This window comes from Pithys albifrons, chromosome 3, assembly GCF_047495875.1.
Source record: "Pithys albifrons albifrons isolate INPA30051 chromosome 3, PitAlb_v1, whole genome shotgun sequence".
NCBI lineage: Eukaryota > Metazoa > Chordata > Aves > Passeriformes > Thamnophilidae > Pithys > Pithys albifrons.
Window position 1 is genome coordinate 34973151 of NC_092460.1, and position 16701 is coordinate 34989851.

The window sequence follows — 16701 nt, forward strand, 5'->3', positions numbered from 1 at the left end:
CCAATATTCACCACCCCTCGGGCTGAACTGAATCAAGACTGAAAGATATATTCTTCCCGGCAGTAGGATAGAAGACCTTCTGCTGCCAACAACAAATGTGAAATGAGTGCTGGGTGTGCCAAACAGGGCATTGCTCTTGGGAGCCTTGACAGCAATGGCAGGCAATCCCGTGAGACTTATAGTGCTACAGGCTGCACAAAATATATGCCCAGAACAAACCCATAATGTTCAATTAGTGGCTAACCTTCTGCTTCCAAAAAGCTGACTTAAAAAGGGACTTCACCAGAACCACCTACCAGAAAGCCCATGATTCACAGCTGGATCTCTGCTATGAAGTTCAAACTATGCACTTTAAAAGTCTGGGTAAAATTTAGATTGAAGTACCATAAAACTCAGTCATGATTTCACATCTCTGAATCTATTTCTTTTCATCCATCACACACTGTAGATGAAAATTATTTCCCCTTCCTTGTAAACTGCTTTGATTATGAGCACTATGCAACAAGCTACAGACATTTGGTGGCAGTGAAAGATCTCACAGCAAGGCTACCATTAAATCTTTGCTGAGAAACAAGGGAAGACATCTGTATTACATTGTCTTTGAAACAATTAACTGATTTGTGCATTACCAAAGTGAAAATTAATTTTATTCTACTGTGAGAAAGTTTTGGAAAAGTGGAAGTCTTTAGTAATCTTTAGTAAAGGAAAAAAAAAAAAGAAGTTGTCTTGATTAGGCCAGACAAAGAGCCAGTTCCCACAAAAGGCATGATGGAGCTATGCCAAATGCTTCTAAGAACAGAGCATTTTTTGGTTGTTTATTTGAAGCCAAATTTCTTATGCCTTCATTCTCTCTTTTATGGGTATTAATAAGATTTCCACATAAATCTGTCTCTACTTAGTCATCTTCACCACTGTCAGACTTCAGAGTCCTGCATGAGGAAGGATTGCCAACAAAAATGTTTATGATGTCACACGAGCCACACTATCACTCAGCCATCTCTCAGAACAAACAGTCCCAAAAGGTGAAAGGCCACTACAGCCTATGGAAAAGCAAAGGATTAATTAAGAGGGGGAGAGGTGAAATAACAGCAGTAATCATCTAAATGCATTTCTTGATTTGGTGTTAACAAATGAAAAACCAATGAGCATCTTTCTCCAATTAATATATATATTCTTAAGACAAACTTCATCTACTTCTGGGAAATTTTATCTATGCTTATCTGCAACTCTCTTTCTTTGACTCCTCTATTTACTTTAAAAGCCCTTGACATTCCCTTCACATACTGTGACCAGAGCATATCTGTCACTGATGGATGGAAATTTTGTCCAAGGCACCAAAGAATTTTAGTATTCAAACTTTTTCACTTAGAGCCAGGTAACTCTATCACATGTCCACCAACTGAAACTCATGGATGGAGCTCTCTGGCTCAGCAAAGAAACATATACCCATCCCCACACCCACCCCCCAAAAAACAAGCAAACTAAATCAAAACCAAAGAAGCAACAACAATGACAAAATCACCAGATGCTCTTTAACCTGACTGAAGGGAAAGAAGTGACATGAGCTAGGAAAAAAATATATATCCCCAGACAAAACTGCCGTGTTTCTTGGGTGTCAGTCACAGACAGTATAAAACAAATCTACTCCACCTTTCTTACATGTGAAAGCAGAATTAAGTGTCCAATGCCAATCCTTAAGTTTTTTGGCCTGCTTTCATGAGAGGGGAAAGATTTGCTGGGCTAGAAGACAGGGAATGAGGCAGGAATAATCAGTTCATTGATGTAAACATTCCTAGATCAAAAAGGAACATGGGACCATTCAGAAGAGTGGCATTAAGGAAGCTGCTAAAGCATGTGGGCATCAATACTATGACATTTCTTTTAAGTTTGCTTTTTATTAAATAAAAACTTGGGAATAAACCTAACTACATACAGCTAAGAAGTTAGATATATAAAATTTCATTTAAAATCTGAGATTGCAAATTCAAGCATTCAAAGGATAGTGTATAACATAATTATGCTTACAAACACTGATTCACTGTTTTAGATAGCAAACCATTAAGACCACAGGAAAGATACTTTCTGGGCTATCAAGTTTCTGCTTAAAGTTCTCATCTCCTTAACCTATTATTATGAATGATTAAGACAGTCAGATCATTTTATCTGAGTTCTAGAAACCTTAATCAAATAAAAGACCCAGAGGCCCCTTGGGCAGGTTCTCATGAGTGCACTGAATAACAGTAAAGGAATCTGTTTTGTCACTGCTCCCACTATCTGAGGATTTTTGGGCCTGGGTTTTTGCAAGTGCCTATCAGTAAATTTTGAAATACACTGACTTTATCTTAGAAATCAACTTTTTTTCAGCATCACATTACCATTTTATTTGAGAATGGACAGCATATAAAGCAAGTAAGAATGTGAAATAAGCACATATAATTGCAGCCACAAGAATTTTACCATTTTTGCTCACAGATTAGCTGCACTTTTTGAAATAATAATAATAATAAAACACAACTGCATGTCCTAGGCATGAAGCTGTAATTTAAAATTCTAGGTTTTCAAAGAGTCTACTTAAGCAGCAGATCACTCCCCAAGTCAGGAAATCTTAATGTGAATGTTAAGAATCTTTTAGTTCATCTACACATAATACAAAAGGAAAAGAAAATTCTAGAGTCAAGGATGATGGTAGCTAAAATATTGGAATGAAATCATTGAATCTATGCCTCAGTCGCTGCTATCACAAGTACATACCATCCATCAACAGTGAATAAGAACATCACACATTTTAGGACTAGATTTATACACCACACAGAGTGGAAGAGAAAGCTGAAATAATGACTGGGTAGATTTGAGAGTAAAGAGATAGTCAATCTGTCTTTACTATTTCACTTAAAAATATTCAAGAGCTCTCCAAGAAACAATTGGGTTTGCCATCTCTCTCTGTCTCACCACAACACACGTATCCAGAAAGCCAGGTTTAGACATCCTAAATTTCAGTTAAGCCCTGGTGCCTAATATTTCCTATTAGCTGGCTCTCACTCCAAAGGTGCCTCGCCAAGAGGAAATGACAGGCTTGGATTCTCAAGCGGAATTTAAGCTGGAATATGTGATTTAGTGCTGGCACCCCAGTCCATCTAATTGTTGCACTATTATTGCATGTTCCTCTATTACATCACTTGACACAAACACAGCCAGCTTAGCAAGAATCAGCATTCTGTATTCAGCAGCCCAGAAAGCAGTTTTCAGTATCACTATGACACAGGAAATATTTCTCTGTGCCATCAAACAGATTCCTCAGAATGGTCTCCGTAACAAGGAGTGTACAGAGCCCATGCTGCCTAAATACCCAAATTGTACCCACCTACTGGTAAACCTGTCTGCTTCTAAATGGGTTTTGCTTCTCCACAAGCCACAGGAAAGATGAACCCTCTGCAACTTTGAGCAGTAGCCTTGCTGGAAAGGGTAGGGCTCCCTTTCCACACTTACTCTCCTTTTAACTTGCTCACAGTTCCTCACAAGCACACGGGAAGCACAGCATTAAGTCCTTTAATAGAAAATGTTTATTCATTTATAGTTTTGTGTAATCAGTAGACAATTAGGATTGCATTTAAGAATGGCACTTGCATATGAATTAAGCTGGTCTTAAAAGAAAACACCTCTCATTAATGGCATATGAATTATGTTGCACCATTTCAGCTCATACAGAATTCAGAATCTACAGAAATGCAGCGAATGTCAGGGAACTGTTGCAATAAATAAATTTTCAGGATTGTCTTAATAAATAACAAATACCAAGTAGTTCAGATTCCCAGAGAATAGGTACACAATAGTAATAACATATCCACTACACATAGAGTAAGTTTTACCAGCTAAAGCTCTTCATCCTTATCTGTAAAAATACAAGTTGCCTATTTATTTCAACTGGTCTTATCATACTTCTCACCAGCCAGGGCTCCACTGACCAACACCTCATTTAAAAAACACCTTATTTAATCCCACAAGAAGTACACTAGCTCAGGCTGTGCTGGGACATTATCCGCTCCTCCTGCCCAGCCAGCCCCATGCTCCACGTCACAGCCAAAGCCAGTGGCAAGTCAGTGTCAGCACCAGAGATAGCCCGTAAAGCACCACTATGGCTTTGCACCTCTGGAACAGAGTTGTGGCACCAAGATCCAATTTTAACACTGGAATATATGGGTTTGTAAGACACAAGTAGTTATTTGTTATTTAAAATCACCACTCAAGTATTTACAAATAGAAGAAGGAAAAATATTTGCAAAACTTGGCACACATTTGCAAATCAAGAAAGAAGAAGAAAGATTTAAATCATGATAATCAAAAGTCAAGCAACAGTCATAGAGACTGGCATATTAAGAAACATGCCTGCCCATGGAAACACCAGAAAATAGGATTAAGTATTCAGAAAGAACATTCTCAGACATAACTCAGGCTTGCTGACTGTTCTGTCAGAGTTAAACAGAGAATTCCATCCCTCTAGACTGCATAATATTAATTTGAATGTGTACATATGCACATACAGGTGCATGTATACAGTTACATATATATCAATAAAGATATATACATATGTGTGTGTGTGCACACATTATAAAAACATGTTACAAGGTCTAAGGTTACGGTTTGAACAGCACAACTAAATTAGCTTTAAATTACTTCTTTAAAATAAGAAAGAGGATGGTTAGCTGTTAAAAAAAATAATTTAAAAGCTCTCTATGGATTTGTGGATGTGAATACACCTCCTCCTGCACTAAGGACTGAACTGAAAGGATCACCCTTTACCCTGAGGGCTGAGGACTCTCAACTTCCACTGAAGATAACAGAGGCAAGGAGGAGATGATCAATAAACCTCTACAAAAAGAATGTAAGAGAAATAGCATTTTTAATAAACCTTGACTTGTACAGTATAAATTTTAAAATATCACTGAATGACTTCCAGGAGAAGTTAAAGGTATTCATTTTCTCACAAGAGTAAAATGCAGGGCTGAGTCTCAGCACAAGTGTTCCCATATCAATTCCAATGACAGACTCAAACTGAAACTCCAGTCCCATGAAAAATATCTTATCAGTTATCCTGCAATTATAAATGTATCCAAACACACTTGAGTTCCCTATCAACATGAAATACAGTGATCAGACCTTGCCAACCTCTGGTTAGCATCACCAATAAAACTGAAGAGAAATGCACCAGAGAATTCTACCAGCATCCAAGGTTTTTGCCGCTCACAAACAAGTGTCAGGGGAAGGACTTCAGAGCTTCCCATACAGAAATAGCTCTGTTGCTGTTGGGTGGGGGTGAGTATGTGGTGGAAAGAGACAGCATAGGTTATTCTGCAAGGAAACCCAAGTTTGATCTGTTAGCCGTTGAGCTCTAACAGGCATCAATAAGAAAGAGAAAAGGAGAAAAGGGGAAGAGAAGCCAGGAAGGGAAAGAGAAGAAAGAAAACAGGGGGAAAGAAAAAAAAAAGGAGAGAGAATCTCAAAAGCACTTGAAACTGCATTAACAAAGGCAAGAGTAGACAGCACATAAGACAAGATTGTGCAGCCCTTTTTAATCTACACTTTTGCACAGAAGTCTGCACCTTTATACAGCTGTCATTTCAACAGAGATTTAATACATGAACATAGACAAGGTTTCACAAGTTTTACTCTGCAGGCAACAAAAACCTTGGGAGAGCATATCTAGATTACTGCTCATAGAAGTGGAATCAAAATTGTTTGGATGCTGCTTCTCAACCTATGCATCACCCTTTCCAAGTGCTCTCACCCACTGCTGGTCAGGCAGCAAACATAACTGATCCTGAGGGTGCCTTTGCAGATTGCCACCTGAGTGGCTTCATTGACACCACAGGGTAGACAACCCACCACTCCACTCTTCAGCTGTCCCATTACTTGCATTTTAAGGTAAATTTGGGGTGTATACATTTGCTAAGGATCAGTATTTTTATGGAACATAGGTAACAAAACAGAAGAATGCTCTGCCTATCCTAGATGATGCTAAGCACAAGCATACAGGGTTTATTCAAAACCATACAGCAAAAGAAAGTGCAAGAGTAAAGTGTCTGCACTCGAGAGTGAGGAGCAACTTTGGCTATTGCTGGTGCCCTGGCTGCAACTCCAACATACAGTGATGCCAGCAACTTATCAGCAACCTTCTGGGAGTGTAATAGCTCAGCAAACAATTAACCTTTAGCATTCAAACATTCATTTTTTTTCCTTTCTGGAATTCATTTCACAAATGTGCTTATGGACAAACTTACTCAAACATCAGTCAGAAGGATCCTGTTCAAAATAAGTAATACTCAGTTTTGAAGTTTGAATTGTTCTTCTACACTTTTATCATTTACACAAAGAAAACAACTCTGCAAACTTACTCTGAGGAAAAAGAAGCTTTTTTAAAACAAAAAATAAATCCAACAACCATCAGTGACTTGATCCTCAAAACACAGCAAATGATACAGTTTTCCAGCAGGCATCATCATATTCTTATTTCACACAGTTTTTAACCAAGCTGAGATATTTCTAAGAGGACTAACCAGTCTAAGAGGAATGGTTGCTTTTTAAACCACAAGAAGGGTGTGCCTCAGGACTTCAGCAACCATCAAGACAGCATCTATTCCTACAGACCTGGGCAGACAAAAAACCCATTAAAAATATAATGATGCAGAATTCTAATTTTACTTTATTCTAAAATTCAAACTAATGTATAACTCTTACTACAAAAAAAGTCAATTTAAGCAACCTACAAAATACAGAAGTCAAATAAACCACTTTAACCTGCATGTTTCACTGGCAGGTTGGGGTTGTTAGACAATGATTCCTCAGCTATGCTTTGAGCACTTTCTGATATGTGGAGGTTTTGTAATTTTCCAGCCTTGTGCAGGGATGAGGGAGAGCCTTTAACTGTACTGATGCTTATAAATGTGTTGTGTTGGGGTTTTTTCCCCTCAGTAGTTAATAGCAGTAAAAATACAGAGAGTCATGCAATGATAGGTCCTGGTCAATGGATGTTAGATAAAACAGTAAGGTCACTAAAGCACACCATAACAGAGTGACCACCTGGGAACTTTCTTCTTAATAGATATTAGATTAAAAAAAAAAAAAAGGCAGCTTTTTCTAAACCTCAGCCTATTTGGCATAAAAAGCCTGCACACCTCAATAAATAATAAATACAAATGTCTAAAGATTTTTTAACTATCTTCACTCATACCTTGTGACATACATGTTCCACAATCAGCATGTATTTCTACCTCACACAATCAGACTTCTTCCTAGCAGTTTAAAAATAAAAGGTTTGGGGTTTGGGGGGTTGGGTAGGAGTTTAGTTTTGTCATCCTTTTTTATTTCTTTTTCCAGTTCCCTTCTAGTCTTCCATTTTTAGGCAAATTCAGTACTCCTCAGTCAGATCTATTTTAACATAGCTTTCCAGTCTCTTCTTAGACCATGCTCAGAGGTTTAAGGCAATCTGAAGGTGCCTGACCAAAACTCAAGTACAGAACTCCCTACTATGGCTTCACTAATTCAATTTCACTGTAAAACTTCACATACCAAGAACTTCTTCATTCACAGTGCTTCCAGCTGACACAATTTTTTTTTCCTGACAGGTTCAAAAATTAACAATGACATTTCACCAACCAACCTATTATAACCAATATAACCTGAACTACATATTTTACTTTTTGTTCCGCAATCCTTAAGGTGTTCAACAGTAATGAAGAATCATTTGTCTCATCAGCACATTAGACAGAATCACAGAATGACATGGAATGGGAAGGGTCCTCTGGAGATTAGTCCAACCCCCTGCCAAGGCAGGATCACCTAGAACCAGTTACACAGAGTGGTGTCCAGGTGGGTTTTGAGTCTATCCATAGGGGACTCCAAAACCTCTCTGGACAGTCTGTTCCAGTGCTTTGTCACCCTCAAAGTAAAGAAGTTTTTGCTGATATTCAGATGGAATTCCTTGTGTTTTAGTTTGTGCCTCATCTTGTTACTGGGCACCACTGAAGAGAGTCTGGCCCCAACCTCTTGACACCTGCCCTTCAGATATGTGGATGCATTGCTAAGATCCCCTGTGTCACCTCTTTTCCAGGCAGAACAGGCTCAGCTCTCCCAGCCTTTCCCATAAGAGAGATGCTCAAGATCTCCAATCATCTTCGCAGCCCTGCACTGAAACCTTTTCAGTAGTTCATCTCTTTTGTGCTGAGGAGCCCAGAACTGGACACTGAGCTCCAGATGTGACCTCACCAGGGCAGAGTAGGATATTCTGCTACTGCACTTTTCATGTGGCATTGCCAATTTTATTTATAAAAAGTGACATGTGTGAATAAGAGCCATGAGGTGCCACAATCACCTGAGGTGATTTAGTTCATTTTCCTGGATTCTTGGCAGATCAGGAAGCAGCTTTTTCTTCATCTCCAAAAACAATCATAGAACCACAGAATATTATGAGTTAAAAGGGACCCACAGGGATCACCAAAGTCCAACTCCCCAGCTCCGCATCGGACAGCCCCAAGAATCACACACCACATGCCAATCATAACTGGCTTTTTGAAAGACAAAACCTATCACTGCCCTTCTTCCTATAGTCTTCTTTCGGGGCAGGTGTGTTGGTTTGTCCCTCATCGCGCTTACCCGGGGCAGAGCGCCTCTGCTGACACGCCGGAGCCGGAGGGTGCGAGAGGCGAGGGACGTGGCTGTGACAGCAGCTTAAGAACAAATACTGACAGGGGCTGGGTTAAGTACCACGGACAGATTTTGTCGATGCTGTCAGTAGCCGGTTCGGCGGCTCCGAGCAGCGCAGGGGCTCTCGTGCCCTCTAGGGGGCCGCGCCCGCCAGCGCCGGCACCGCCCGCCCGGTGAGAGGGTGACCAACATCATCACCATCCACCATCATCACCACCGCGAGAGGTTTGTGGCAGTGACATACACCCACTTAGAGGGTGAAGAAAAGCAGCTCCAACCCTTCATTTAAACAACGACAACAAAAAAGCCAAAGCTTGATGAAGGGGTACGGCACTTCATCTCACAATCTCACTGAATCTCCAAAAACAGCGCAGAAAGAAAACACCAAAAATTCCGCCCCTCCCCACTCATCTTAAAAAGCAGACAGATATCACATTATTTTATCATGTTTATTGCTTTCCAAATCATTACCCTGATGCAGAGAACTAATGCGAACCATTTGCATCAGAGCTTAGAGCTATACTTGCAGCTTAGAGCAAGGCAAGTTGTACAGTTTAAAAAAACAAACAAAACAAAAACACCAAAACAAAACTAAAAACCAAACCCCACAAAAAAAGCCAGGAAACCTGAAAAACTACATAGTTGAAACGAGAGAGGCATTTCTTAGACACTGACTAACAGAAGAGACTTTGAGGAAAGAGTTTGGTAATTCATTAAAAAAACCCCTTCTTCCAAAGCAAGCAAATGGAAAAAAAAAAAATCTATGCACAAAGAAAAACCTGACTTCCACTTTGTTATCGGAACTTGTACATTTCTTCACTTATCCATGAAAAGATATGCTACAAGCTGTACATCTCCCATTAGATTACCTAAGTAAATCACAGCAACTAGCTCAAAGCTTTAGTTGCTGCAGTGTCCTTTTTATTCTCAAACCATGTAGGATGCAGTCAGCTCACCCCCATTTCAAGCCCTGCGGTTTGCAGGCATCGGAACCCAGCAACCTTTCCACTTCCAGGCTGGGGTTACTTTTTTTTCATATAACCTTTTTAAAGCAAAAAGCCTAAGCAATATTCCTTCAATTTTCAAAACGCAGCTCTTTCTCAGTCTCACAAAAAAAAAAAAAAAAAAAAAAAAAAAAGAGTTGGAACGTAAGCACACTAACAGCAGAGTAGGACAAATTCATACAAATGTCACAGTTAACGTCCAAAACATCATGTGTCACTGTTTTTCCCCTCCAACCCCCAACAAGCTTCGCAAAACACATTTCATACACAGGGTCACTGTTCTGGCTGTTTATTTAATTAACATGACAACCCAGAGCACACAGAATTTCTTTCAGTTCCCAAGCTTTGCATTTTCACACTTCAGGCAGCAAAAGCAGAAAGTCACTACTGTACTTCACTTTTTTTGCCAATATGCAATAATATACATTTCTTGATTTAACCAATTGACAAAAATAGATTCTAAAGAGTTCGTGAGAGTTTCAGCAGCAGTTTTAACATTTCTGTGAGGCTCAAAGAAAAAAAAACCTAAGTAGAGCAGGTTTGCGTAAATGAAGCCATGCAAAAGAAAATAAAGTATTACGTCTGGAATCCCTGGATGATTTTTCCTGGAGCCTTACTTAAATATTTTACACAGTTGCATTTCTGCAAGCCACCAGATGACATAACTCCTCAGTATTTCTTAGTTTTTAGTGACCTAAATGGTAATGCCAGTAAACCTTATCAGTCTAATAACCCTTATTAGCAGGAGGTGTATGGTATATAAAACACCACATGTCTAATAGAAGAACATTACTTTGACACAAAGTTCAATATTTAATCTTCCTTCTCCCCTCCAAAACTTTAAAGTTCTCCATATTGCACCTTGATCTCTCCCATATTCAGGCCAGAGGGCAAGACACGCAGTATTAAAAATTGGTTATAATATAAGAGTACATTTGTCTTTTTTTTTTTAAGGGAGAATGGGAGAGAACCAGCAAAGGTGGGGGAAGCAATATATTCTGGGTACTTACAAAGCTCTTGCTGTCAAACAATGAGAAGAGATAAAGCCTTAATTTTGCCTTGAAAAAAACCAACCAACAAATACATTTCTCTTACTCTACTGTTTCTTAGATCTTATCACTGAAGTGATATCTTTGACCATGTGAACAGTATTGTCTTTTCAACTCTGCAGACAGGCAGAGATAATTATGGTCCTGGCTCACAACTTTCCCAGGCTAGAGGCTGGGAACAAGTAGAGTCACCATCCAGAACCCCAAGAAAAACAGTTTAATCCAGTAAAAAACTCTCTACTGCTGCTGGATGAAGACAGAGGAGTCTGGCACCAAAGTTACTGATCTGAAAAAATAACTTTTGAGAAAGAGAAACAGGATAGGAAAGATGTGTCAGCACGAAATGGCTACCAAGTCTCAAACTAACTGAAAATAAGTGAGAGACCCTCGGATGTCCCTCAATGAGGCAAGAGATGTTTTAGTTCTCCAACTGCCCATATGGAGAAAAAGAGCGAAAAGGGAAAACAGAAGGAAAATTGATAGAAAACCTCTCTGCCTCAGAAGTCAGAGAGCATAGATGGAGTTTGCACATGGAGCTGCTGGCCTGGCAGCTGGACACATAAGGGCTGCAGGAGAAACTCCTCCATCCTGGTGCTACCTCCTGTGGGGATTGAGGCAAGACTCAGCACCTCACAATTGCTCTCTCTCATGAGGTTGTGTCACCCACTGGTTTGGGGACTAAAAGAACTTCAAACTCTGATGTACACTGTACCTCTGACAGTCTTTTGACCAAAGACAAAAGAAATCTAAAAAGGCAAAGCAAACTATTTGCAGCAGCTGCAAATAACACACACTTGTAATAAATCCAAGTTAGCTGAAAGATTGCCATTCCCCCCAAACAAAGCAAACAACAAGCAAGGCTCAAAAGCAAAATCAGCAGTCTTCAGCACAGTTTAAACTTGTCCAGCTACTATCTCCTGTGGAGTATTTTATCTACCAAGGCAAAATCATCTCTTTGGACTGCTATATGTCAAGATTAACAGTCATAGATCAGAGGCACAAGTTTCAGAGCACGTGGGTCATATAATATTTTAATGGGAAACACCAATGCATATAACACATTTCTGCTTCCCACACGGCCCCCAACATCCTCTCCATACTTTTAGGAAAAACTAAATTGTTTGTGAAAACTCAGAGGAAAAAACTCCAAAAGCCACCATCCTCCTGGTGGCACTTGTGCATTTACCACCAGGAAAAAAAAAAAAAGGCATTTCTTCATTCATTCATCCATCCATCCATCCATTCACAATTTTGCTCTGCATCCTCTCTCAAATCTGGGTGAGCAAGCCCTCAAGGAGCTGAGCATCCTCAGCCAGCCTTTATGAAATCACAGTGAGATGACACTCAGCTGGGAGCAAGATCAGGTGAATAGGAAGCACACATTTCTCAAAGAGATATACACATGCCAATCTGGAAGCTTTTAATCCAAAGAATTTGCTCAAGTTGAGAGAGAGAACATAGGCAAAAAGCAAACACAAAAAAAAAAGAGAATGAAACTAAAAACTTGTAAAGAGTACTTTAAACAGCAACAGAAGGTTGTACCACGGTATGCTTTGATTTTTAGAGTTGTTGTTTGTTTTGTTTTATTTTTAAATGAAAACTTTTCTTTTTAAATACTTTTTTGAACTGATAAGCAACTAATATGAGACATACATTAATGTCTCTATCCAGTTTGCAATTCTTGATACTGTCCTCTACATCACAAGGCCACAGAGATTCTAGTACGGAAAAATTCAGATTATAATTAAGATATATAGGACTAAAAAAGAAAAATTCTGAAATTCCAACTTTCATAGAAACCTTAATGCAAACAGATAAGAAAGGAATCAGAACAGAAAAATAAAAGCTCAATTAAATGCTCATCAATTAGAAAGATTACACGGGAGGTGATGGGAAACATCTCTAAAACTTCACCTAATGTTACTTACTAAATTAAAGTGTTTCAAAGAAATAAAGTGGACCTATTTCCTGATTAAGATTATTGGGAGCTCCTAGATGTACTAACAAGACCAGAAACATTCAGGGGGATGTTTTTTTAAAAAACAGGGGGCAAGGGAAGGCCTGGGTTTGTTTATAAAGGCCTCTTCTCTATTTTTAACATGTTATATTTAAAAACTGTCCAAAAGAGAAACATTTACCTAGGGTTTCTTTAAGTCTACAGGGAGCTGATTTCTGCTATAAACATAAAGTTAGTTTGCTGCAAGAGAGTCACAGTTTCCCCGACATTTCTTCAAAGTCCTTACAGAGCTTTGTATCAACTTTTCAATTTTTCTATCACACTACCATTTATTTAAGAGAACAGTTTTTAGGAAGGGAAGTTCATATACACACAGCCACATTGTAATAATAAAAAAAAAAGACAAAGAGTCTTCCCAATCTCAAAAGTAGTCATCCATTTCTAATCACACAGTGACGCAAGCAATACCAGATCTTGCTACTGATTAATAGTAAGTGAGAACAAAAGAGAGAAATTTGCCAAAAACCTGCAATGGGTGAACTGAACAGTCACCAGGTAACTCCGGCCCAGCTCCACAGCCTGGAAGCGGGAACTGCTCAGGGCAAAGCTGACCACTGTCCCCAAAAGTAACTCATCACTGGGGAGGGAAAAGAAATCTACCTTGTTAACCATCACCAGTTTAACATTCTGGTATTTACCAATGACATGAATTCCCTCCATAAGGAGACAGAAGGAAGTGGTCAAAGACTAGTGAGCTCTTTCTCCACATGATTACACTTACAGATGTTAATTTAAAAACTGCTTTTATTAGAAGTGTGAGAGTGAGTGAAAAATATTTAAAACCATACAGAAGATTATTGTAGAAATACCTATCATCGAGTAGAAACAATTTTAATTTTGTGCCTTGGATATTGTACTTACAAAGTATTCTTACACCCTTCTCTCTCTCTCAGTTCCTCTTAAAGTCAGAAATGGGTCAGCTTTCTCCTTTATCGCACTGTATTTGCCTGAACACTGTAGTAAATATTTATTTTACCTAAACAAAAATGTTAAATAAATAAGTATACTTGTTGTAAAACAAGCCTCAAGTATATAAGGTTGTCAGGCCCTCTTCTAGAAAATGTCACAACCAATCCCAAAGGGATGTAATCAAACCATTTCCAGAATCCAACTAGACACCCATACCATACAGTTAGATGCCATTGCTTGAAAAATACTTTGCTGCTTATTCAGCAAGCAACCTGACAGAAAACCTTTGGTGTAAGGCAACACGCTTCACTTGACCACAGTGCACAGAATCATTTTCATACTAATTGAAAAAGAAAGCCTAACACCATTTGACACTTATTTTCCTCCAGGTCTCCCTTTCCGCTGCTCAGCAGGGGTTCCGCTGACTTGCACTACGCTGTTACACTGGACCCATGGAATGATTCTTTCGTGAGGATATCTTAAATCTCAGATCTCAAAAATATTAAGAAACACTTCAAGCGCAGAACTAAGCCCATCTCATGTCTGTGGCAGGACACTATACAGCTGTGCAGCAAAGATACTGGTGCTTGATCGTTTCTTTCTCCAGTTCCTCGAGGTGTGCATTTAAAAGAACGCATCACTAGTAACAAAGTTCTCACACAGCCATTCCAATCACAACCTCGCAAAGGAAACAAAGTTGAGATAAATCGCGTGTGCCTCGCACGGGTTCCCACAGCCACAGCAGAGCGGGAGCTATTGATTACACGCACAGAACAGCCTTGGGGAGGCAAAGTGCAAAGACGAACCCCGCACCGTGCGGGCCAGCCTGAAAGGGCACGTTCCGCCCTGATAAGGGACTTCTCCCACCGAGGACAAGCTGCTCGGCCCTCGCACACACACACCTTTAAAGCTTAAAGCAATTTTAATAGGGCTAAGCTACCTTTCCAGGAAACTACAGGTTTGAAAACGCTAGGCTCGTTAAGTGATGCGATGGGAAACCCGAGGGCTGCTCTGAAGGCAGGTTCCGTCCAGCTCCGAGAGCTAAGAGGGCACCGCCCGCCCCAGCCCTTTGCCAGGCTTAAAGAAAGCCAGCCCCGGTGATGGCTGCAAAAGAAAAGCACACCCCGAGCCCTCTCGCCGTCGCTCACAGCCGGCTCAAGTCAGGCTGCGTGCGGAGAGCCCCGCTTCCCTCTAGCGCCGTCCCGGGACGGCCGCTCGGGGCTCTCCACGCCGCGGGGCACCGGGGAAAGCCCGCACCGTGCCCGGCCCCTCTGGCGGGGAGCGGCGGGAGCGTGTAGCTCCCCGCGCCTCCGCCGGCGGCGGGACCCCCAGCAAAGTTTGGGACGCGTCCCCCCGACCCCTGCCCTACCTGCTCCCGGGGGATGCAGGGCAGCGAGGTCCTCCGGTGGGTCTTGTTGCCGCTGCCGCCCGACATCTCGGGGGAGATCATGGAGCTGGACCGCCGCCGCCGCCTGAGCACCGGGGCTTCGTCCTCGGCCGGGGGGGCGGCGGGAGGCTCCGCCAGCGGGGCGGCCCGCCGTGGGGGCCAGAGCCGGTCGGCGTAGCCGGCCAGGAGGATGCCCAGCAACCCCAGCAGGTAGGCCAGGTAGGGCCGCCAGGACGCCGGGACCCTCTCCAAGGCGACGAGGGACGTGGTCCTGGCCGCGCTAGTCACGGCGAGCATGAGGACGCGCTGCCTCAGCTTCAGCACCAGCCATGTCACAGCGGCCAGGCAGCTCAGCACCACCCCCGTGGCGGCGAGGGAGAGCAAGTGATCCTCCTCCTCCTCCTCCTCCCCCGCCGCCAGCGCCGTCTGCGCCACCGCTTCCCCCTCGCAGCAGGCGGCCAGCAGCAGCAGCAGCGCCGCCGCCCGCGCCCGCTCGCCGCCCCGCACCAGGGAGCGTCCCGCGCCGAGGAGCGCGCCGGCCAGGCAGAGGAGCAGCGCGCCGGGGGGCTCCCAGCCCCCGCCCCGCGGCCCCGCCGGCGCCCGGTCGCGCTCCGCCCGCACCAGCCTCGCCACCGGGGCCAGCAGCACCGAGAGGGAGCCGGCGCACAGCGCCGAGGAAAGTTTCCAGCGGCGCCAGGTCTCCCGCGGCGGGCGCAGCGTGGCCCGGGCCGGCGCCCCCCACCCCGCTCCGCCGCCGCCCGGGCTGCGCCCCTCGCCGCCGGCCATGGCCTCGACGGCTTCCCTGCGCTCCCTCCGCGGGATGGGCGCCCGCCCCGGGGCTGATTCGCGGCCGGGCAGGGTCCAGGAGGGACCCCGGCGGCGGTGGTCAGCGCCCACGGGCCGGGGGGGAGCCGCGGGGGCGGCGGCCGGGGGCTCTCCCAGCAGCAGCAGCAGCGCCGGCATTTGCTGCGGAGCGCCGGGCTCGCCTCCCGGCCAGCTGCCTCCCCCCGAGTGCGGCGCCGCGTATGGAGGGCAGGGGAACGCCTTGGCTCTCCGCGACCACCTCGGGCTTTTGGGGGAGGGGGTGGCCGGTAAATTAAAATGTCTTTTTTAGAAGTGAGGGGGAGACGCGGAGAAATCCTAAACGGTGTAAGAAAATGGGGAGGTGAGCGAGGAAAAGGCCGATGTACCACCTCAGAAGTGCTGCTTAATTTCTAGGCCATCCTTTGCCTCCCCGGCTCTCCTTTGCCTCCCCGGCTCTCCCGGCGCAGGGACGCGGGGGCCGAACAGCGCTGCTCGCCCGAGGGTCCCGGCTGTGCCCAGCGGGCCGAGAGAAGGAGCCTCCCGGTCGCTGCGGACCGCGGGGGAGGACAAATGACCAAGAAAAAATAAACAAAAAACCCAACTAAACAAAGCCCAGGACAAAATTTGACAAATAAAAGGCCAGCGAAGCCTGGGCAGAAGTTGCGAAGTCCTGCCAGGAGAGCAAGAGAGAGATCCGCAGGAGGGACTTAGAGGGAGGCTACTTGGGAAGAGTAGAAGAGGAAGAGCGAGAAGGAAAGTGTTTCCCTCCTGAACGCCGCTGAGATAATCCTTGAGTTTTACACGGAAAAATCAAGTGATGAGCGCTCCCCTCGG

At 43.3% G+C, this 16701-nt stretch overlaps 1 protein-coding gene across 1 annotated transcript in view; it reads right to left on the reverse strand.

Moving 5' to 3' along the window:
* The window catches only part of PDE3A (phosphodiesterase 3A), a 247992-nt gene extending 232446 nt beyond the window's left edge, over positions 1 to 15546 (reverse strand). The window contains exon 1 of the mRNA XM_071551345.1: positions 15046 to 15546. Coding sequence (XP_071407446.1) covers positions 15046 to 15360 — 315 coding nt within the window. The 5' untranslated portion in view covers positions 15361 to 15546. The remainder of the gene's footprint in view (positions 1 to 15045) is intronic.
* Positions 15547 to 16701: the final 1155 nt, after the last annotated feature.